General features: G+C 35.5%; 1 protein-coding gene across 10 annotated transcripts in view; it reads left to right on the top strand.

Annotated features, from left to right (window-relative positions):
* PDLIM5 (PDZ and LIM domain 5) overlaps nt 1-24,370 on the top strand; it is a 219,668-nt gene that overhangs the window by 123,143 nt on the left and 72,155 nt on the right. For 4 of the 10 annotated variants that reach the window (XM_029943119.1, XM_029943116.1, XM_029943117.1 and 1 more), the window contains exons 6-8: nt 6,772-6,789; nt 7,060-7,232; nt 7,592-7,628. In XM_029943119.1, the coding sequence (XP_029798979.1) occupies nt 6,772-6,789; nt 7,060-7,232; nt 7,592-7,628 (228 nt within the window). Of the gene's footprint in view, nt 1-6,771; nt 6,790-7,059; nt 7,233-7,591; nt 7,629-8,182; nt 9,302-24,370 lie in introns of those variants that run through there. The other 6 variants (XM_029943120.1, XM_029943118.1, XM_029943115.1 and 3 more) reach the window with 3 other exon arrangements.

Genomic DNA, 24,370 nt, shown 5'->3' with positions numbered 1-24,370 from the left:
TATTAATTACTTTTTATTTTAAAAATAATACGTGCCCGCAACTAAAAATTTAAAAATTCAGAAGGGTGGATATAAAGTTAAATTCATATGTTGTCTTTTTCCTCAAAGCAGAAAGATTATTAGTCTTTAAGTGATTTAAAGTAACTGGCTCATTGCCCAAATTTATATAGGATTAATAAACATCAGACACAAATAAATACTTATTCACTATGTGTTACTACTGAGAAATACTTATTCATTGTAAAGTATGAAGTCTATACTCTGATAGTTTTAGAATATTTCTTAATAATGCTATGTAAGTGCTCTTGTTCCTTCTTGTAAATAATAATGAACAAGGCACTTAAAGAAATTTTTAATCTTCTACATAAACAAATTACAGGTCTTGCTATTTTCCAGACTCCTCTCCCCTCCTTACTCTACTTAGATCAAAATGGGACTTTATATTCCAAAGCAAAAGGAAAGCTATTTTGTATCAAGTAGTTTAAGTAATTTGCCTTTTCCCTTTCCATGTGCCCTTGCATTATAATGTGCCTCTGCTTTAAACAGGTAAGTCTTTCATGTATCCTTTATTAATTCCAATTTTGTTGGACTGCAATTTCTTCTAACAGTTCCAATGTGTTATTGTGAAGAACTTGGCCTTGGAAGATACAAAATATGATGATACGGTAGTAATATTTTTAAATGCTTTTCTCTTTACAGAAAACACAAGTGACAAAGTTAGTATCCACATTACTGGAGAGGAAATATGGTGATTTATATATGAGTAAATAGCATGAATGTGTCCAATTTTTGCAAAATTAAGTTACATTTTGCAAAACAGCTATCATTTAGAAGAGCCATGTTTAATATTTTCAATAAGTTTGGTTTGCATTGCTATGTTGTAGTGAATTGCTTTATAGTAAAAAATAGTGTTTAACTTTTGTCATAAAATATATGTGGGGTTTGCTGTGTAGTGGTTTACGAGAGATAATGCTTGGGGAAATGTAATTTGTGTGGGGTGAGACTATTAGAAGACAGAGAAAGACACAAGAGAAAGCACCACTACTGAATAATATATGTATAACTGAATTGGTTTCCAAATTCATGTAACAAACCAGTGTTTCCCAGGTAAAGTCTCTAAGAACCTTTTGATTTTTTTGAACAATGTTGCTGGCAGTTTTAGACTTCTGTATGTACAGTTGTGTGTCACTTCATAATAGAAAGTTTATACATACCTTTGAAATTAGTTGAGAGATGGTTGCTAACTTATTAAATGTCACAGGTAGTTAACATAGACATTGGGCGTCATGGTGGTATACTTTAAAACCTCGCTTTTGCGCATGCTGGTATTGATGGTAAACTAGCTGGGGATTAATAGCCTTAAAAATAGATAAAAATCACATTCGATAAGAACTCAAATTAATTTCATGTTATGATTATCCTGAGCATGTGCTGAAATTTATTATCACATTGTAGATTGGAATGGGAAATATGGAACATTTAACTATCTTAGACACAGTAAAGAGAATTAATGATTCGATTATTAGAACCTTTATTCCAATGTGGCTGGGGTCCTACTAATTAAATAGTTAGTTCCATGCTATATACACATAGGAATATAGTGCACCAGTGTATTTGTAAAACATCCCCAAACCCTAATTTATTATTTAAATTCTTACAAAGATTTTGACTAGTTACTAAATTCCAGTGTAACATTTTTACTTTTATGTTATGGGCAAAAATAGGGTCTTGGAAAACTAAATTTAAGCATTTAGGTTAAATATATTTTTTCTTTAAATTTTTTAAATTTTCTTTTTTTTTCTTTTTTACATTTATTTATTTTTGAGAGACAGAGAGAGACAGGGCACAATAGGGGATGGGCAGAGAAGGAATGAGGGACAGAATCTGAAACAAGCTCCAGGCTCCGAGCTGTCAGCACAGAGCTGTCATGAGGCTTGATCTCACAAACCATGAGATCATGACCTGAGCTGAAGTCAGATGCTCAACCGACTGAGCCACCCAGGTTCCCATAAATATGTATTTTTAAGCTCAAATTTGTTATTTTATTAGATATTACTGTGCATTGTGTATTTCTCAATGCATTATGTAATTTAGTTCAATTGATTTGAATACTAACAGGCTACTTAATTTTCTCAAGTCATGCAGCTTGTAAGTGATTACGATTCAGGCCTAGGTTGTTGGAAGCCACTTTAATATGCCTTCCTCTGCTTCATCTGACTGTGACCCGGGCTTTCTTCTGTTACTTTGAACTGGTATTTGTTTTTAAATGGGTTGCAGCAGTATGGATGAATAATATGCATGAACTACAGTTGGGTTTGACAGCACTTTTTTTTTTTAAACGAGCAGTTAGGGGATCTGTCCTGACAAAAAAATCTGTTTGTATGGTTTGCAGAGTGCCTTCAAATATATTAAGCATATGGAAGAAAAGGAAGTTGTAATCCATGTCACATTTGAGGAAAGAGGCTTCTGTAGATCGCACCTTGTTCAGGACACAGGGGCAGTGAGCAACATCGCCAGGGTGAGAAGCCTGGTCTTCTCATGGTCACATTGGCACAAATGCTGTTGCAGTACACGATGGGCCATTCCTCTTAGGCACATTCTCTGAAATACATGGGAGCATTTATTGGACATGTACAAATTGGCATCTTTAGGTTGAAGCCAGTCAGGTCTACACCTGCTGCCACTCACTACACCATAGAATATTTCCCTCCCAACTTCATGTTAATATAAAAATCTTCCCTTAAACTTTAAAAGGCTTAATTATATATCTAAAATTCAGTTCAGGGGAGATTATTTTGAAAAACTGCTTCCCTGCTATTTAAAATAGTAACACAGAGGAAAGAAGGCTTTTCATTGTGGCTAGAGAAGGGTAAGCTTAACCCCAGCATCCCACCCCTATTCACTGAAACTCCACCCTCTGATGAGTTTATGAAATTGATCTTGATACATAGGTAACAAATATAGCTACAATGCCAGTCTTAGTATTAAAGGCAGTCTTTGTCACTGTGTTCTTAATGAATTGCTAGTTACTCTGACTAAACTTCATTGCAGAAGAATTGATTCAATAGTGTTTTCACAAACTATGTAGAGTTTATACTTCAGTCTTCTCTTTTCATAATGGGATATAAATGATACTTGTTTTTGATGATTGTATGGTTAATAGGCTGTGTGAATGAATTATGTCTTGAGGTTTCCCTTCTTCAGATGTTATTAATGTAGTTCCTTTACTATATCATATCAGACATGCCTTTGTGAACAATAAGTAGGTCACTGATAATCCAAACGTATGGGTTCCTATAAATCTGTTCTGAACTTACTGGGATTTGCTTGTGACTAAGAGTGGTGGCAATGACACACAGAGGAGACAAAAGTTTAGTGATAGCCCATTATTTACGATCCAGTATGCTGCTTATATTTTCTATTATAATCACATTTGCATTCAAAAATTTTTAATGTTCACTTATTTTTGAGAGAGAAAGAGAAACAGAGCATGAACAGAGGAGGGTCAGAGAGAGAGGGAGACACAGAATCTGAAGCAGGCTATAGGCTCTGAGCTGTCTGCATGGAGCCTGATGTGGGGCCCGAACCCGTGAACTGTGAGATTATGACCCGAGCCAAAGTCAGATTCTTAAATGACTGAGCCACCCAGGTGCCCCTATAATCACATTTAAAAAAAAAATAAGAGAAACAATAAAATAGCATAGCATAATATTTCTTTATAATATACATTTCAGGATAACTTTTTTGGCTTTTAGGTTTTAATTTTAATTTCAGTTAGTTAACATACAGTGTTATGTTAGTTTCAGGTATAAAATATAGTGATTCTCTTCTTTTCCTTTCTTTTCTTTTCTTTTTGGCTTTTAAGGTTTTTATTTTAATGGTTCAGGATAATGTTTGTTAGAAGATTACATTTGCTATTAATATATACTTCATATATTGTGTGAATGAAACTTTCTCTTATTCTGCTCAGATTTTAAGTGACTCTAAAACATTCCATTTCTACATAGTACATCTAATTATTGTTTTAGTTTCTTCATTTTTATTAGGAACACAATAGGAATTTGGATTCCTGCCAAAAAGAATTTATATAAACCTAAAGATATCTTTAAATAGTGGATTTTTCTGTTAACAGTATAACAGAATTTTGACTAACATTTGTTCATTTTTGTCTGTGTTTACATGTTTGTTTTGAAGCATGATGTTTGTGTAATATCTTCTTGTAAGTTAATTGTTTTAAATTTCATTATTTTGTTTTTTGTTTTCTTCTCATCGTTTTTCTTTTCCCTTTTTCCTTCTTTATCTTTGCCTCATCTTTGTCTATTTTTCATTATCCTGGGAACATCAATGTCGTCTCTACTTTATCACATCGTTTTTGTATGTATTACTTCTCCTTCAGTAACCCTGGCACCGTGTAAGTACCTAATCGGTGGTTCCTTTTGTACTTTTCATCATTGTCTCTCTGTAACTTTCCATCCTGTTTTCATTTTAATACCACCGGCAAACTTTATTAGTGTCTTCTCCTTGCAAGAATTTTCACGTATGTTATAAGGAGCCTAGGAAACATTTTCCATGCTAGAGAACTTCATATAAATCAGTGGGTGTGTTTCCCACTTCTGCAGTGGAAAAACTGAGTAAGCTGAACCTTCAGGGAGATAAGTATTGTCAACAGTGTATGCTGGAGGTAGTGACTGGTTTGGGCCTCCCTTGTTAAGTTTTTTTTTTTTTTTTAATTTGAATAAAGTTGCTAATTGTGAATATTTTTGAAATAAATTACTTGCTCTTAAATTTATGTTCTAACCCAAATATGTTTTTAAAAATAAAATAATTGAGATTATTCTCTTTAATTACAGACATTAGAGCATAGAGTGTAGAAACCTCATATCACTTAACACAGGGCCTTACGCTGTGGAGAATATCACAGGGGCTGAGGTGCACCATGCTTTCTGCAAGTATGTCATGGCGGAGAAGTATTCTTAAGTGGTGTCATTTTATTATTCTTAGTGTACTTATTCTTAGTGACACTATTGTTTTGTATTTTTACAGACCAAATATTTTATAGAAAATAGTTTTATACTGGAAACTGGTACCACTTAAGAGTAAACTACATACATTAACGAATTATAGAGAAATTTAAACTAAGTTTCATAGCTAAATATAAAAATTTTCACATAATTGTATAACATAAAGTGTTATCTGTTTAGGAAATTATATCTGCCATATGTAATATGTTTATGAAGTACTCTATGCCTGTTCTAATTTTTTAAAGTTCTGTTTTAAAAAGGGGTAGGTTTTGTTTAATACTAGTAAAAGTAATTAGTAAAGTTAATTAGTAAAATATTAGATATTTCACTTCTGGAGTCTTAGAATTCTACCATAAACTATAAATGTTACTGATTTTATGTGTAAATATTATTGATTCTGTTCTTTGCATATGTGGACAACCCGTATCTTAGAATATGCACAGCAAACAATGTTTTTACTAATCATGGAAGAAAACACATTGTGTGATCATCACTGTGTATTAGGTACTTTGGAAAGCACTTTACATACATTATCTATGGTATTTACTCCTCAAAACAACTTTTTATGGTTGATACAATCCCCTTTTCTCAGGTGGGTAAAATTGAGATTTGGAGAAATTAAATGACTAGCACGAAACACACATTAAGTGAAGAAGGTAGTGCTTGAAATGATTATCTGTTGCCATTGTTCATATTAATATCTTATCATGTTCTTCACTGGGCAAAAATTCTTTGAGTGTATCGAGACAGTTTTGTAATGTAACTATTAAAATGACAACAGTCAACTGGCATTCTGTGATAGTACTGTGATTTTCTAGCAGTGATATACCCAGCATCTGACACTCCTTGAGCCCTTTCTCTGCTCGAATCTCAGTCTGCTAGTCCAGACTTAGGCTCCTTTTTCTCTCCTGAAATTAGACTCAGTGATTCCAAAAGTTTGCGTTTGTCATATTTGGGGACAGGAGTGGGTAGGGGAAGAGAACTGAGTATTCATTAAGTTCAGTAGATCTTAGGTTAGAATGTCAATATATATTACAAGTTACTTATTATTTATGATTTGTTAGTAGAAAAATGAATGTTCTTAGCAAACTCAAAGTTCTTGGGTTCTGTAGTTTACAAAATCTCTTTCACGTATATTATTTCATTTAATGCTCAGAACAGTGCTACTTTGTATGTGATATTCTTATCTTATAAATGAAAAAAAAAAAAAAGCCCAGGCTCAGTGAGATTGTCTTGTCCAAAATCACACATCTAAAAAGTCACAGAGCCAAGATTTACATCTTGGTGTTTTGATAAATATTTCATTGGTTTCTGATATACTACACTCTTTACTCTCTGCACTGACCCTGCACACAGCTTTATTTAGGATGAGGGATGTCTATACACAGGAATGAGAAAACTATAGAAAGTAACAGTCTTGACCCTTTTTGAAATTGTGTTTGGAATTGATGTCTTAGCCTGTACTAAAGCATTCTTAGTTCCTGGGCCTAGTGAAGATTTGTTCATTTTTTTGTAAAAATCAGTACATTTTGGCAACCTATTGATACTGACCACTGGTCACTGGTTGTGAATATAGTCCATATCTGTTTTGTTAGGCATAAGATAGATAGAAGGATAATACAGGTAATTTCAAAAAAATTTTAACTACTGGGCACTATTCAATTCTCATTATTTTCTTCCTTTTCTTACTCTTTTCCTTTTCTTTATGCTTGGAATCTCTCTTCTGCTGCCTTCTTCTGTCAATTAAAAGGAAAACACCACCTAAACGGTAACCTTTCTCTTGAATAGTTATATGTACTATTATTTTATGTTAACATATGAATTGCTTTTTTTTTTTTTTACTAGTTAAAGAAAAAGCAGGTCTACTTTATTTTAGAAGGATGCTTTTTTAAGAAAATTGAGTCTGAGTGCACTTGGAAAAGCATAAGATAAAAAAAGAACACTGATGTTAAATTTATTATAAATTATTTGGCAGAGGATATCGTATCCTTAACATACCTTAAAAATGTTTAATCCTTTCTTTCTCTCCTAACCATAGCCCACCAAGGAAACACATTGTGGAGCGCAATACGGAGTTTTATCACATACCGACTCACAGTGATGCCAGCAAGAAGAGACTGATGGAGGACACCGAAGACTGGCGTCCAAGGACCGGGACAACTCAGTCCCGCTCTTTCCGAATCCTCGCCCAAATCACCGGGACTGAACATCGTAAGTGAAACCCCAGGGGTTCTAAGAGATGAATGTTCTTTGCCATAAAGAATAGCATTTAGACAGATGGGTGATTATTGGAAAACAGTGATTTTCCTGAGGCAGTTTACACTTCAAGTGTGCCATACGCAGTCCGGGTAATGTAAATAAGAAACCACGCCCGGAGAGTCACCCTGAAAAGTGTGGCCGTGAGAGCAGCACTGACTGTAGCATGCAGCTGGTGACAGCATGATTGGGAATGTTTCTTAGTGTCTTCGTGCAACTCGACCATTTGGTATCGATGGGTATAGGTAATTGCTTAAGTGATTTTTCACATTAAAAAAGGTAATTTAATATTGATATTGTTTATTATATTTCAGTGAAAGAATCAGAAACTGAAAATACAAAGAAGGCAAAGTAAGTTGTCCATTCTTTTGGTAAATTGAATGCTTTCCTTTCATGAATGGTCTCAATTTGTTTTTTCGTATTTTGAAGTGTAATGGTATGGCATTTTGTGTTTGTAACTAGAAGCTAAGCATTTAACTTTGGTGTCTTTTGTGCGACCTAAATGTGGGATTTAAAAAACGTAGAGATTTTTAAATTAGTAGATATTGTCTGGACTTCATGTGTAAGGTTAAGTTCCTCTAGTATTGAAGTAAGTGGGCAGAGGAGTACATTTGGGGATGCTTTGCTAACGCTACAGATCTCTGTGAATGAGTTTATGTGTTGCTTGTAGTAACTTCATTTTGGGCATAAAAATGGATGTTTCCAAGAGGGCTCTATAGATTAATTTCTACATTTATAAAAATGCTCTACCCTTAAATCTTTGCTATTAAATAAAACAGCTATATGAAATTAAGCTTTTGTCAAGCATGTTTTCTGCATGATGAGCTAAACATAGAAACTTTTTCTTTCTCTTTCTTATGACTCTTCTATCACTTTTCTTTTCTTTTCTTCTTTTATTTCCACAGGGAAAAGATACCCCTTCACGTCTTTAGTCCCAAATACACAAAATTACGTGACTGGCACCATGAAGTTTCAGCACGTGCTCTTAACGTACAGTGATTTATGAGTCTTGCCCCCCGCCCCAAGCAGCCAGCACATACCTTTTCATTCACTTTTTCCTTTTTTCCAACCTCGTAGCAAAGTCTGTATTAAATTTGCCCTACAAAAAAAATAGAAACCTTTTCTATACTTTTCTAACCATTTCTTGCTATTGTGAAAAAGAGGAAGATGAATTTGTTTTGTGCTAGTCAGTAGCTCATAAATGTTAAACGAAGAGAGCAAAGTAAGGGACTGGATCTATGCAGTGGATTTCCATCTGTTTCCATTGTTATTAGGGTAGTGAGCTTGGAAGAGGAATTCTTTCTGTAAGTTGAATTTGGTTGGCTGTGTGAAGCATAGACAGATGAGCATTTCATCTAATTTGGAAAATACTTCCTTTATGTTATTACATTTCCCAAGATTACTTATGAATTCATTATTACTTACTGTTCAACGTGGGTTGTAAATTACTCTAAGCAAATGTGAGGAGATAAGATAAAACAGAGAAGACTTTATTAGAATAGAGTTTATTGTAGATTTGGGTATTTTTTTTTAAAGCAGGTAGTCAGGATGGCTATGAAAAGGAGGCCCAAATTTGGCTCCTAATAAAGGAAAGCAGAGAATTCTGCCCCTATTTGCAATGGGGAAATAAGAGTGTTCTTTTGGTTTGCTTAGTTTCAAAAATGCTACTTTTTACCAAAGGAAATATTTCTAAACTGGTGGATGTTTTTAGGGTATAAACAACTTCTAAGTGCTAACTAGTAAGAAGTAAAAAGATAACTTTGCCTTGTTTTTAAATGAACATAAAATAAGTTATAAATGATTCTTTATGTGACATCAGAGAAGTATTTTACGTAGTGATATAAACAATTGTGTGTTCCCGCGGTTCCCAGGAAGCTATGTTTTGGGCAATACATGCAAGCTAACATCTGACCAGAAGTGCTTTCTGTTTTGTAATATAATGTATTATATATTAGTTATACACTCAATAATAAATGCATTTTGTAGTTTGGAAAAGTACTATAATAAAGTTGCCTTTAACTTAGCTTTGTAATTGTTTTCTGTTTGCCTGAAGCTAGTAACCATGTCATCCAAGATGTGTTACACTACCATTTACATAAGATAAATAATTCTTTTGATGTTTCATTTGGAAAACATTTTTAATTTTGCAGGCCTGCTAAAATGAGTGTGGAATATGACAAAGGCTTGTATTTGTTTTTTTTACCTGAATTGTCATGTTACTTGATAGAATATCTTATGTGAGTAACAAGAAGATTAGTTAGACTGTGGCACAAGATAGCATTGGGCTTTGTGGGAAATGATTACTGAAGGATTTCCGTGCATTCAAGATACTTAAAGTTTATTTTATTTTATTTTTTGTAAGTAAGCTGTATACCCAGTGCGGGACTTGAACTCACAACCCTGAGATCAAGAGTTCCATGCTCTACCAATGGAGCCAGCCAGGCACCCCCATTAAAGGCATTTCTATTTTTGCAGGGTCTTTTTTTGCTTTGATGTCACCATAGACCAGGTCAACTGCCTGATAATTTGGAGGAACTAACGGTTTCAGTTAGTGATTGATTACGATTTAAAATTTAGCACACCAGGTGTGTTTAAAAATAATGCTAAGATTTGCCTATGCTCATTTCCACTGTACTTCATAATATGCTCAGATGTTTGTCTTTTACTGCAGCAGTTCTTCAGATACTGCTTTGTGATATTATGATCCTAACGTCAATCCATTGTTACTGTGTCTCTGGCCTCTGTAGGAAGGCAGACTTTCTTAGACCAGGCTTTCCTATACCTAATAATTCTCATTCATCTCAACAGATGATATTTGAAAGTAGGTGAAATCAAATTCTCATTAAGTAAATGGTGGAATAAACACAGCATTCCCCACCAAGAGCCAAATTTCCCAAGTAACTATAGAGTTGAGAGAGAGCAACTAGAATGAGAGTTTTAGGTAAATAAAATAATCTCCCCCTAATAAAGACAGGAGAACATGTAGAGAACTTTATACCTTGAAATAAATATAGTTGGAAATAAGAGTTTAATACCTTCCTAATTAAAAAAAAAGTATTTAATGTCTCGTTGGAAGCATATACTTAGATAAGTGAAGGGTCTGTGTTTGAGTGTAAGTGTTCAGTCAAGATCACAAAAGACACTCCATCTGACCCCATCAGAGGTTGAATTCCTGCATTAAGTTAGTCTTCTGGGACATCTTGTATTCCTAGCTTAGAAGCTAGCCCAAGACTGTAAAATCTCCTTGCGGAAATATTATTGTAAGTCTGGTGACCTAATTTATAGCTTGTTTTTGTTTTTCTCTCTTATACAGACTTTATCATAGGCTTGTTTTTAATGTGAAATTTGAAAGTTAAGAATTTTCAACATTTTTACAAGGTTTTCCTAGTCAAAAGATGGAGTGTTTCCCACAAAGTGAATATTTTTGTTACCTTGAAAAATATATTGTTTGTGGAAACAGAAATATGCTCATTTTATACATCATTATGCCCTTTGGAAGACTGAGATAAAAATATTGTAGAGAGCTTATTTAATAAAAATTATGATATTAAGGTAGAGAGTAGCTGTCCCATCTTTTATTCAAATTTATTGGAAATCTGGATGAATTGATTTTTGCAGTTGAAAATGTTCGTAATTGCTGCATTTCTGATGTATATTTAAATCATATAAATCACAAATACTCATTTATTGCCTTAGTTATTCTTTCACACGCATATTTACTAAATACTTAAATGCCAGGCACCGATATGGACTAGGGATTATAAATAATGAGTAACAGATAAATCTATAAACAAGGTGATCTGAGATAATTGTGTTACTAAGGTAAATTACTATAAAGGAAATTTGGCCTAGGGAGGGATTCCTTAGGTTGTGTGGATCTCTGAGGAGATGATGTTAATGCCATCACCTGAGACAGGAGAACGAGTCAGCCATGTGATGATTTGGGGTCATGTTCAAGGCAGAAAAAAGGAGCGTGGAAACCCTGAGGTGAACAGGAGTGTGGCAAGTCCACAGAACAGAAAGGACAGTGTAGCCAAAATGTAGTATGTGACAGGAAGCATGACATAAAAATGTAATACCTCTGCATATAACTTGTATTCTCCATACTGTCCACGGCATTTTGAATGAGAGGTTGTCTTCTATCTAAGCACTTCCAAGAAAAATAGAAAAATAAAGAACCAGGGTGGTTTATCAAAGTTTTATGAAAGCTAAATAAAGCGCATTCACTTATTAGTGCTGCTCTGGGCATAGGTATCAATTTAATGCTTTTCCAGTTAGATTTATTGAAGACTTAGGAAAATGAGGCATTATTGTAATATATGTTGGTAATCTATTTGTGGGGAACAGCTATAAAACACACATAAAGACATTCAAAAACAAAACTGCCAACATACAGAAATTAGACACATATCGGGGCATCTGTGTGGCTCAGTCAGTTAAGGGTCCGACTCTTGGTTTCAGCTCAGGTCATGATCTTGCCGTTTGTGAGACTGATTGAGCCCTGCTTTGGGCTCTGCACTGATAGCACAGAGCCTGCTTGAGATTCTCTTTTTGCCTCTCTTTCTCTGCTCCTCCTCTGCTTGTTTGTGCTCTTCTCTCTCAGAAAAAAACAAACCCTTATTTAAAAAAGAAATTAGACATGTAATGCTTTCTTCATAGGTCAGTATCTGTAAAAACTTAACCAAGAATTGTTTGAGCTCATTTCTTTTTGTTTATCCCATTCAAGAAAATTACTTAAACCAAGTAAATATTTCCTTGCTCATTCTTTCCAAAATAGACATCAGTACTCCAGGATAGTAGGAAGCAAGGAGAGAGAAATTCTGAGTTTGAGACTCCCAATTTGTAACTCACTAGTTCCTGACCCCGAGTTTCTACTCTGAAATAGGAAGTAAGTGTCGGTGGTGGACACTCTGAAGCCCTTCCAGCTGTTGTTCAGTAGAAGACTCGATAGCCACTATTTGCTCTGTGTGTGTGTGTGTGTGTGTGTGTGTGTGTGTGTGTGTGTGTGTGTAGAGAGAGCAGATGGCCTTCAGACGTCAGCCCCTTCATGTGTCACCTCAGCTGCAGATCCCCTTCCTCCAGAGCCGCAGCTTCATGGGACTGTGTACATGCCATGAGCTGACTGAAACGGAGGAGGGGAGTAGAAAGCCTGGCCATTTAAGCCCCAGTAGGGACAACCTGGAAGGGTTATTATAGCTCCTAAATCCCACTTTGGACCTCAGTAGCATGGGTTCTTCTCACTTCTTATTCTCATTTTCCCTTCATTCTCTCTGTCTTTGTTGCTTCTAATCCCTTCTTGAATTTGCAACCCAGATTACAAACAGCATTTAGGGAAATTATTAAAGTGGAAGATCAGGTTAGGCAGCCTGCAAGGTGTATGGAAATCAAAAAGAGATACATCAGGCAGCTATGGGCTCAGTCAGTTAAGTGTGCAACTTGATTTCAGCTCAAGTCATGATCTCAGAGTTCATGGGATCAAGCTCCACATTGGGCTCTGTGCTTAACAACAGGGAGCCTGCTTGGGACTCGCTCTCTCCCTGCCCCTCCCCCCAGCTTGTACAAGCTATCTTTCAAAACAAATAAACAAACAGACAAAAAGAGGGTACATTACTTTCCTTTGCCTTGAGTGAAGGATGTTTATTTAGTGATTACATCAGAAGCATTCTGGGAATAATGAATAGGTAAAGCTATTTAGAAATGAAATATAGTCAAGACTATATAAATAAATCAATGAAAAGCTTCACCTCTGCTGTTTTCTTCAAATTCTTAAAAATTTACCTTCTGTTTTCTCCTGGAGGAGATATTCCCCCTGAGTTACCTTTGGAAACGCTTAGAGGGATAACATAGATCTTACAGGGTCTGGAGGCTGCTAGTGGGCGGCTGAGGATGCTAACCTCCTTGTAAGGCTCTGAATAATTTCACAGAATGAAGTGTGATCCTTCCCCAAATGTCCATGGTGTGCCAGTGAGAATGACTGGCCTGAAGGCAAATCCTCCCTCTTCCAAGATTTTTTTACTCCTTCCTGCATTTCCAGCCACACGGACTCACCCCCAGTGTACCACCTCCACCCTCCATAGTGGCGGTAATCTTAGTTCTGAAGTAATAAACTGTATAATTTCTACTCCTCCTTTTCTAATATGTATTATGGGTGTTTGCATGTCGTAAATCTCCAACTAGTTATGAGCTCTTTGAAGACAAGAGTCTTCATATAATAATAAAAATTAGAAGGAAAAGGGATTCTGGTAGGCATGGTATTTCTGGATGCAACTGTGACTGTGTAAGTAAGATCTATACATTCAATATATAAATGGACATTTAGTATACATGCAATATAAATATATAAGCATACAAATATAAAAAAATATACAAATGTAATTTGAAAGTAGGTGTTAGGATTGTAAGATTAATCTCTGGCAAATTAACTCAAATTAGAACTATACTGTATTAGCTCAGGCTGTCACAACAAGATACCATGGACTCGGTGACTTAAACGACAGAAATTTATTTTCTAACAGTTTTAGAAATTAGAAGTCCAAGTAAAAAATGCTATCAGGGTGCCTTTCTGGGGAGGCCTTTCTATCTGGCTTGTAGATGACCACCTTCTCACTGTGTCCTCACATGGCCTTTCTTCTGTGGACACACAGGGAGAGCTCTGGTGTCTCCTGTTTTTATAACGATACAAGTCTTCTTGGATTAGGGCCCCACTGTTATAACTTCCTTTAACCTTAATTACCTTCTTATAGGCCCTGTATCAAAATACTGTCACAGTGGGGTGTTAGGGCTTCAACATATGAATTTGGGGGGCGGGGGCAGAAACAATTCAGTCCATAATACATACCAGCTGCCTTTCTATACTAGTATCAATTTAATAGATTAGGCTTAAAAAAAGGTTATTCTTAAGTGGAGTCACTGACTCGGACGTGGTTGGAAGGATTGTTGTTTCTCTGTTGAAGTATCTCTTTTTCTGTTTTGGATAACAGCTCTTTGTCTTCATGTCCTATATACCTAACTAAAGTATAAGCTCTTTGAACACAAGAGTTACAGTGTTCCCACCATATCTGGCACGAGTTAGCACTAACTAATGGTTTCTAATTACACATAAATGCATATTCTCCCATTCCCTAATTCTTGAATTTTAAGGAAATTGTTAGCAGCATAGCATACATAGCTTTTAATTGACTATAAATTCAATATAAGACAACTTTTTATAAAAAAATCAAGACATTAATATCTAGACTGTAGGTAAAGTGGAATCAAAGCTAAGTTGCTTGGAAGGAGAATTCTTCTACCTTGGGCAGTCTGATTGGCAAGAGTTGATACTTTCCCCCGGCATTATCTGTTTGTTAAATGTTGTGGAATATACTTTTTAAAATTAACGGAACATTTGTTTCTTAATCCCTCTTCCTTTGTGTTTTTGATCTGTTTCAACATGAACAGTTCAGTGACTCCTGTGGTAAGACAATAGCTGAATCCTTGTAGAAATGGATGTATGAAATGCTTAGTGGAAAAAACCAATAGACAAAATTTTATCATTCCTAAGGAAATGAAGAAGTTTAAAGTTAAGAGTCTAGTTTACAACATGAACTGAAAAGAAGCAACAACTGTAGTTATTAGCAACATGTTAGCAAATGGAAAGCTCTTAATAATATGTGGCTTACTGGAGGAGTCCATAGGCCATAGAAAATTTAGTTGGAAGATAACTTTAAAAAAACATATATACCTAAAATGCACCATACAGTTTATCTTAAGGGTGATTTTCTTGATCTCCTCATTTTTTGGTTTTTACTATATAGTAAAATATTTAATAAGTAGTTTTAAAATGTTCGTGCTTCTCATTAGGTCTAACAGGACAAACCTAACAGAGAACCGTAGGGAGGGGAAGGGGGAAAGAGAGCTGGGGAGAGGGAGGGACACAAATCATGAGAGACTATTGAATACTGAAAACGAACCACGGACTGAAGGGGGAGGGGGAGAGGGGGTGATGGTCAAGATGGGGGGCACTTGTGGGGAGAAGCACTGGGTGTTATATGGAAACCAATTTGACAATAAACTAGTATAAAAATAAAAATAAAATAAAATGTGCATGTATGGGTCTATATAAATAAATAATAGCATTTGAATTAGCAAAAAGATTTACAAAATTATCATCAAAACATACTTTTATCATTCTTTTATCTCTCTTAAGTGATGGTAGGTTCTGATTTTTCATATGGTTAAGAATAATGTGTGACACAGATTTCTAATTTTCAAAGACTTAAAATACTCCTCAAGGGAGGAGTAACTGCCTCTCCCTTTGGAAGGAAAACAGTCCAAACTCCAGTCACTGATTACATTTCACAAAGCTGAAACACTAGGTGGAAAAATCCTGTTATATATAGGCTGTCCCATAGCACTCAGTAATATCCACATGCTTTCTAGCTAAAGATCGTCAGAACAGATCTTATGTTACTTCTTGGATAGAAACCTATCTTTGTACATTTGTTGAAAATTTAGAAAGCAAAAAAATTCATAAGTATTTCCAAACATATTCTTTTTATAGCAGGTTTTAAAAAATTTTATTTGTTCACAGATGTTCCTATGACCCACGTAAACTAGATTAGTGAAGAAACAGTTTGCTGACCTGAGCCAAATCTTCCTTCAATTGCTGTTTCACAAATATACTGGATTCTGTTAACATGCTCTTTCCCACCCTCCAAGGTTTATTTATTCATTTTTGAGAGATAGAGAGTGCAAGCAGGGTAGGGGCAGAGAGAGAGGAAGAGAGAGAGAATCCCAGGCAGGCTGTTCACTGTCAGCACAAAGCCAGACACGGGCTCAAACCCATGTGACATCATGACCTGAGTCTAAAGAAACCAAGGGTTATATGCTTAACTGACTGAGCCACCCAGGTACCTCTGTTACATATCCTTTTTAAGACACATGTCATTTCAGTAAATTAAGACTATTATTCTTCATAAGCGACACAGAAAAATCAGGAAATCATTCCCTAGCCTCATATTCTCACATATTTTTGTGAAGTAAAGAATTAACAGGTGGATTTGCTCAAAAATACACAGGACAAAGGATTCCACGACAGAGTCTAATTTTAAAAAATAAAAATTATAACAGCCAGATAAAATCTTTTAGCTGACACCATCATAATACTAATGTAAAGTACATTCATCAACCTAGAAAAAAGTTCATAGGTTTAAAAAAATAGGTATATGATCAAGCAATTTTTGTCTATTGCAAAATATGGAACATTTGTAATTTATCTCTTCATTTTCTACTGGTGGATTATCCTGTCGTATGCAAATGCTGGTTTGGTGGCCGCTGTGTAATGTAAAGGTCGCCACCTACTGAGCATGAGTAAGTACTGCACTTCAGTTCCTTGGGAGACTGGTGCTTGAAAATCATTGAAGCAAGAAACATAGTTCATATCTACACTATGCATTTCCACTCACAAATTGTTCATTTCTCTGTCTAATTATGGAGATACTTGCAAACTTTTTCCAAATTATTTTGGGAAGACTTATAAAGATAAAAAAAATAATAAAAATCAGTATTTGTAATATACAAAAATTGATGTTCATAGTCCATATGCTAGTTGTTGAAGGATATAAACAAGCAAATAAAAATCATCAAAACCCAGATGTAAATTCTGAAAAAGTTGTGGCTTATTTACATTCTGCAGAGAATTGAATGCATTAAGTTCCTTAGAAGTTTTATCATACCTCCAGTACTTCTCTTACAATGCTATTTGCATAAATTCTTTCTGCTTCACCGTTAGGGAGGTAAATTATACAACAAAATTATTTTATTGAATTAAATTCAAAAGTAAAAGTAATGTAACTTCTTGACTAAAAGTACTATTGAAGGCTCCTCCTGCAGTTTATTTTTTAATTTAAAAAAAGCCAAACGTAAATTAATTAAATGCTTTGATAATAGGCTGTCTTCATCCATGATGGAAGGCTTAATTGTCTGTGTTGCTATTCAATTGTACATATTTCATTCATGTTGAAAGTTCCAGAAGACCACGGTTTTCTACCTTTATATTATGTGATGTATTTATTATGATAGTATGATTTTATAAAAGAAAATTGAAATAATGTATTACATAATGTGTAAAACATAGGTTGGATATTTAGACATATTAATTTTCCATTTCATAGTCAAATTAAAGAACTCTGATTTCACATTAAATTAATCTTAAAAGCAGTCTCAACTATGTTTCTCCTTTCATTTTTCTCTTTGATGACTACTGACAGGTGTATGTTGAATGCTGCTGCTTGTCCAACATTGTGAAGGTGTTCATCTTCCAGTTGCACCTAATTAATTACTCCTGATGAGTCTGTATTTATTGCTTTGAATAGAGTATGTTAAAGCTAGGATGAAATCAAGGCAATTTTTTGAGTTAGAGCTATATGTTTATTTTGTCTTTTCACGTACTTTATTCTTTGTTTCAATATCCTACTCATTCATGAGAAAAAAACTACTGAGAGGAGTGCTTGGGTGGCTCAGTGGATTAAGTGTCCATCTTTGGTGCAGGTCACCATCTTTTGGTTCATGAGTTCAAGCACCACACTGGGCTCTATGCTGACGGCTCAGAGACTGGAGCCTGCTTCGGATTTTGTGCCTCTCGCTACCCTTATCCCACTCACGCTCTGTCTCTCCCCAAAATAAATCAACATTAAAAAATTTTTAAAAAGAAAAAAACTATTGAGAATAAATTTCTGAAAGATTTTAATGAGAAGTGACACTTTTATTTACTTTTTTATTAAATGTTTTTATTTATATATTTTCAGACAGAGTGAGAGAGAGAGAGAGAGAATGATTGGGGGAGAAAGTAGAAAGTGAGGGAGAGAGAGAATCCCAAGAAGGTTCTGTGGTGTCAGCCAGCACAGAGCCCGATGAGGGGTTGATCTCATGAACCATGAAATCAAGGTCTGAGCCTCAAGAGACAGATGCTTAACTGACTGAGCTACCCAGGTGCCCTCAGAAGTAAAGGTTTTAAACAAACCTATTACCACATTATTCTTTGTTTACTGCAGCAGAATCAAAGATCTCTTCATTAAAATCAGCAAATCTCTTAGCAGGGATAGTGAAGCAGTACCTCATGCATGTTAAGAAAATGCACATTCACACACAAAAAATATAAATGTAGTATAAATATAAATAAATATAAATTTAAAACAGCTAGACAAAAAAACAGCTAGACATTATTTCAAGAGATAAAAAAGTGATGTCAAAGGTTACTATAAATTAACAAATGCTCATTGTCGGGAGATATAAACAGGCAAACAAAAATCAGAGATAAATACTGAAAAAGTTTAGGTTTACTTACATTCTGGAAGGAATTAAAGTTTCAGGTAGTAAGGGATTCTAGGGGCATCTGGGTAGTTCAGTTGGTTGAGTGTCCAACTCTTGATTTCAGCTCAGGTTCATGAGTTCAAACCCCATGTTGGGCTGTGCACTGACAGTGCAGAACCTGCTTGGAATTCTCTCTTTCTCTGCCCCTCCCCCACTCTCTTTCTGTCTCTCAAAATTAATAAATAGTAATAAAAGAAGAAAGGGATTCTAAATGAGCTCTTAGTAGTCTGGTTTTTCTCAGTGATTTATAACCCAAGTATTGAGAGAACTTACAGAAGAGATTTGCTGAGTAATGCTATATGCATAAAAATAAGTCCTGGAGAGTAGGAAAGAAAATAGAAGAGTTGGAACAGGTAAATGCAGTACTGATTTTTTAAAAAGAAAAAAACTTCTGAACTATAAACTTGTTGACCTTGAGGTCACCTAAAAAAAAATCTAGGAAGCTTTTTAAAAATTTTATTTTATTTTATTTTTAATTTAGTGTCAAGTTAGCTAACATATAGTGTAGTCTTGGCTTCAGGAGTAGATTCTTGTGATTCCTCACTTATATACAATACCCAGTGCTTATCCCAACAAATGCCCTTCTCAGTGTCCATCATCCATATTCTCCACCTCCTCAGTCCTCAGTTTGTTGTGTTTTCAAGAGTCTCTTACGGTTTATCTTCCTCTGTTTATACCTTATTTTTCCCTCCCTTCCCCATGGTCATTTCTTAAGTTTCCCAAATTCCACGTATAAGTGAAATCATATATTTGTATTTCTCAGACTGACTTATTTCACTTAGTATAATACCCTCCAGTTCCATCCATGTTGCAAATGGCTAGATTTCATTCATTTTCAAAGCCGAGTAGTATTCCATTGTGTATATATACCACCTCTTTTTTATCTATTCATCAGTGGATGGACATTTGGGTTCTTTGGATAATTTGGCTGTTGTTGATATGGCTGCTGTAAACATTGGGGTACATATGCCCCTTTGGATCAGTCGAACTCTGGTGTCTTTTGGATAAATTCCTAGTAGTCCAATTGCTGGGTCATAGGGTAATTTTGTTTTTAATTTTTTGAGGAACCTCCATACTGTTTCCAAAGTGGCTGCATCAGTTTGCATTCCCACCAACAGTGCAAGAGAGTTCCTCCTTCTCTGCATCCTTGCCAACATCTGTTGTTTCCTGAGCTGTTAATTTTAGGCATTCTGACCACTGTGAGGTGGTATCTGAATGTGGTTTTGATTTGTATTTCCCTGGTGATGAAGATGTTGAGCATCATTTTATCTGTCTGTCTGCTAGCTGGATGTCTTCTTTGGGAAAGTGTTTATTCATGTCTCCTACCCATTTCTTCACTGGGTTATTTGTTTTTTGGGTGTTAAGTTTGTTCTTTATAGATTTTTGATACTAACTCTTTTCCAATATGTCATTTGCAAATATCTTCTTTCAATCTGTCGATTGTCTTTTAGTTTTGCTGATTGTTTCCTTTGCTGTGCAGAAGCTTTTTATTTCAATGAGGTCCCAATAGTTCATTTTTTTAAATGTTTATTTTTGAGAGAGAGAGACCGGGACCGAGCATGAGGGGGGGGGTGCAGAAAGAGAGGGAGACAACAAAATCTGAAACAGGTTCCAGGCTCTGAGCTGTCAGCACAGAGCCCGAAGCAAGGCTTAAACCCATGAACCATGAGATCATGACCTGAGCCGAAGTCACTCAACCGACTGAGCAACCCAGGCATCCCCCATTTTTGCTTCTGTTTCCCTTGCCTTCCAAGTCATGTTGAGTAAGAAGCTGCTCTGGCCAAGGTCAGAAAGGTTGCTATCTTTTTCTCCTGTAGGATTTTGATGGCTTCCTTTAGTCTTTCATCCATTTTGAATTTATTTTTGTGTATGCTGTAAGAAAAATGGTCCAGTTTCATTCTGCATCTTGCTGTCCAGTTTTCCCATCACCATTTGCTAAAGAGACATTTTTTTTCCATTGGATACTCTTTTCTGCTTTGTCAAAGATTAATTGGCCATATATCTGTGGGTCCGTTTCTGGACTCTCTATTCCCCTGGTCTGTGTGTCTGTTTTTGTGTCAATACCATACTTTCCTGTTGATTACAGCTTTGTAATATAGGGTAAAGCCCGAGATTGTGATACCTCCAGCTTCAGTTTTCTTTTTCAACATACTTTGGTTCTTTGGGGTCTTTTCTGGTTCAATACACATTTAGGATTGTTTCTTCTAGCTCTGCAAAGAATGCTAGTGCCATTTTGATTGGGATTGCCTTGAATGTGTAGATTCCTTTAGGTGGTATTGGCATTTTTAACATTATTTGTTCTTCTGATCCATGAGCATGGAATGTTTTTCTATTTCTTTGTGTCTTCTTCAATTTCTTTCATAAGCTTTCTGTAGTTTTCAGCATTCAGATCTTTTACCTCTTTGGTTAGATTTATTCCTAGGGATTTTATGGTTCTTGGTGAAATTGTAAATGGAGTTGATTCCTTAATATCTCTTTCTGCTGCTTCATTTTATGTGTATAGAAATGCAACTGATTTCTGTACATTGATTTTATATCTTGCAACTTTGCTGAATTCATGTATCAGCTCTGGCAATTTTTTTGGTGGAGTCTTCCAGGTTTTCCATGCAGAGTATCATGTCCTCTGTTAAGAGTAAAAGTTTGACTTCTTTGCCAATTTGGGTGCCTTTTATTTTGTTATATTGTGTAATTGTTGAGACTAGGACTTCCAACACTATGTTAAACAACAGTGGTGAGAGTGGAGATCCCTGTAGTGTTCCTGAGTCTGGCCCAGCACTCTTATTTGCTGGGAGATATTTGATAACCAGTTCAGTTTCTTCACTGGTTGTATGTCTGTTCAAATTTTCGGTTTCTTCCTGTTAGAGTTTTGGTAGTGTGTAGGTGTCTAACTTGCCCATTTGTTCTAGATTGTCCAGTTTGTTGGCATATAATTTTTCATAGTATTCTCAAATAATTGTTTATATTTCTATAGTGTTGGTTGTGATCTCTCCTCTTTAATTTGTGATTTTATCTATTTAGGTTTTCTTTTTAAGAAGTCTGGATAGGGGTTTATCAATTTTGTTTATTCTTTCAAAAAACCAGCTGTTAGATTCATTGATCTGTTCTACTTTTTTTTTTAATTCTATATTGTTTATTTTGCTCTAATCTTTGTTATTTCTGTTCTTCTGCTGGCTTTGGCTTCTTTGCTGCTGCCTTTATAGCTTCTTTAGGTGCAAGGTTAGGTTGTATATTTGGGATCTTTCTTGCTTCTTGAGATAGGCCTGAATTGCAGTGCATTTTCCTCTTCTGCCTTTGCTATATCCTAAAGGGTTTGGACTGTCATGTGTTCATTTGCATTTGCTTTCATATATATTTTTAATTTCTTCTTTAATTTCCTGGTTGACCCATTCATTTTTCAGTAGAATGTTCTTTAACCTCCATGTATTTTGGGGCTTTCCAAATTTTGTCTTGTTGATTCCAAGTTTCATACCGTTGTGATCTGAAATTACACATCTCGATCTTTGGTACTTGTTGAAGGATGATTTGTGACCCAGTAGGTGATCTGTTTTGGACAGTGTTCCATGTGCACTTGAGAAGAATGTGTATTCTGCTTTTGGATGAAAAGTTCTGAAGTCCATCTGGTCCAATAAGTCATTCAGAGTCCTTACTGATTTTCTGCCTAGAGTATCTGTCCATTGCTATAAGTAGAATATTAAAGTCCCCTACAATCACAGTACAATTATCTGTACATTTATATGTTTGCTATTTATTGACATATATTTGGGTGCCTCCACATTGTGGGTGTAAACATTTACAATTGTTAGCTCTTCTTTTTTTAATGTTTTATTTATTTTTGAAAGCAAGAGAGAAACCATGAGCAGGGGAGGGGCAGAGCGAGGGAGACACAGAATCTGAAACAGGCTCCAGGCTCTGAGGTGTCAGCAAGAGCCCAACGTGGGGCTCAAACTCACAGACCGCATGATCATGTCCTGAGCTGAAGTTGGACACTTAACCAACTGAGCCACTCAGGCACCCCAATTGTTAGCTCTTCTTGATGGATAGACCCCTTAATCATGATATAATGTCCTTCATCTCTTGTTACAGTCCTTGTTTTAAAATCTAGTTTGTCTGATTATACGTAGGCTGCTCTGGCTTTCTTTTGCCATCCAGTAGTGTGGTAGATGGTTCTCCATCCCCTCACTTTGAATTTGCAGGTGTCCTCAGGTATAAAATGAGTCTTTTGTAGGCAGGATGTAGATGGATCTTGTTTTTTTTTAATCCATTCTGATTCTCTATGTCTTTTGATTGGGGCATTTCATCCATTAGAGTGATTATTCAAAGATATGGATTTAGTGTCATTGTGTTATCTCTAAGTTTTATGCTTGTGGTGGTCCTTTGTAGTCTTTGGTCCTTTGTAGTCTTTGCAGCATTCCACTCACAGAGACCCCCTTGCAGGGCTGGTTTAGTGGTCATGACCTCCTTTAGTTTTCTTCTGGGAGAGCCTTTATCTCTCCTTATATTTTGAATGACAGCCTTGCTGCATATTTTTCCTATTCAGCACATTGAATATTTCCTTCCATTCCCTTCAGGCCTGCCAAGTTTCAGTGGACAGGTTTACTACTATCCTTACATGTCTACCCTTGTAGGTTAAGGCCCATTTGTCCCTAGCTGCTTTCAGAATTTTCTCTTTATCTTTGTATTTTGCAAGTTTCACTATGATAGGTTGTGGTGTTAACCTGGTTGATTTTGAAGGGAATTCTCTGTACCTCTTGGAGTTTGATGCCTGTTTCCTTAACCCAGATTAGGGAAGTTCTCAGCTATAATTTGTTCAAACAAACCTTCTGCCCCTCTCTCTCTCTTCTTCTTATGGAACTCTTATGATATGGATATTATTTCATTTAATCACTTATGTCTATAATTCTCTTTTGTGATTTAGCAATTTCCTTTCCCTTTTTTTTTAGCTTCATTATTTCCCATAATTTTATCTTCTGTTTCACCTATTTTCTCTTCTGCTTCTTCCATCCTCACTGTCACTGTGCCTAGTTTATTTTTCATCTCATTTATATCATTTCTTAATTCATCATGACTGTTCTTTAGGTCTTTGATCTCTGCAGCATTAGATTCTCTGCTGTCTTCTATGCTTTTTTCAAGCCCAACTATTAATCTTAGGACAATTATTCTAAAGTCTTGTTCAGATATATTGTTCATGTCTCTTTTGAGCAATTCTCTGGCTATCATTTCTTCCTGGAATTTCTTTTGAGGAGAATTCCTCCTTTTCATCATTATGGATAGGTTTTTGTCTTTTATGTGTTTTAATGGCTTGTTATGTGTCCTACATCTAAGAATACTACTATATTAAAAAGGGGTCATACACTGTCCAGGGCCTGGCACTTCAGGAAGTATTTTTGTAGTGTGTTGCATGCACTATGTTGTTGCGTATATGACTGCTGTATCCCACTGACCATTCTTACACAAAGCTCCTCCTTACTCAGTGGTGGATTGTTTAGGCCTTCCACACCAGGTGTGCTTTGATTTGTTCGTTGAAGTAACCCTGGATAAAAGGGAAAGACCTGATCTCATACAAAGAGAGAAATGAAAGGGATGAGAAAAAAAAGACTGAGAATCAAAGAAGCTCTATGTCTTAATCCAGAGAGAGAGAAAGGAAAATTAAGAAGAGGGAAATATAGGAAAGGTATAAAAATAATAGAGTAAAAACTCCTGATTAAACAAAGAAACAAAGCAGAGAAAGAAAAAAAAATATGCGT

The sequence above is a fragment of the Suricata suricatta genome, chromosome 1 (assembly GCF_006229205.1).
Source record: "Suricata suricatta isolate VVHF042 chromosome 1, meerkat_22Aug2017_6uvM2_HiC, whole genome shotgun sequence".
NCBI lineage: Eukaryota > Metazoa > Chordata > Mammalia > Carnivora > Herpestidae > Suricata > Suricata suricatta.
This window is presented reverse-complemented; position numbering and strand designations above follow the sequence as displayed.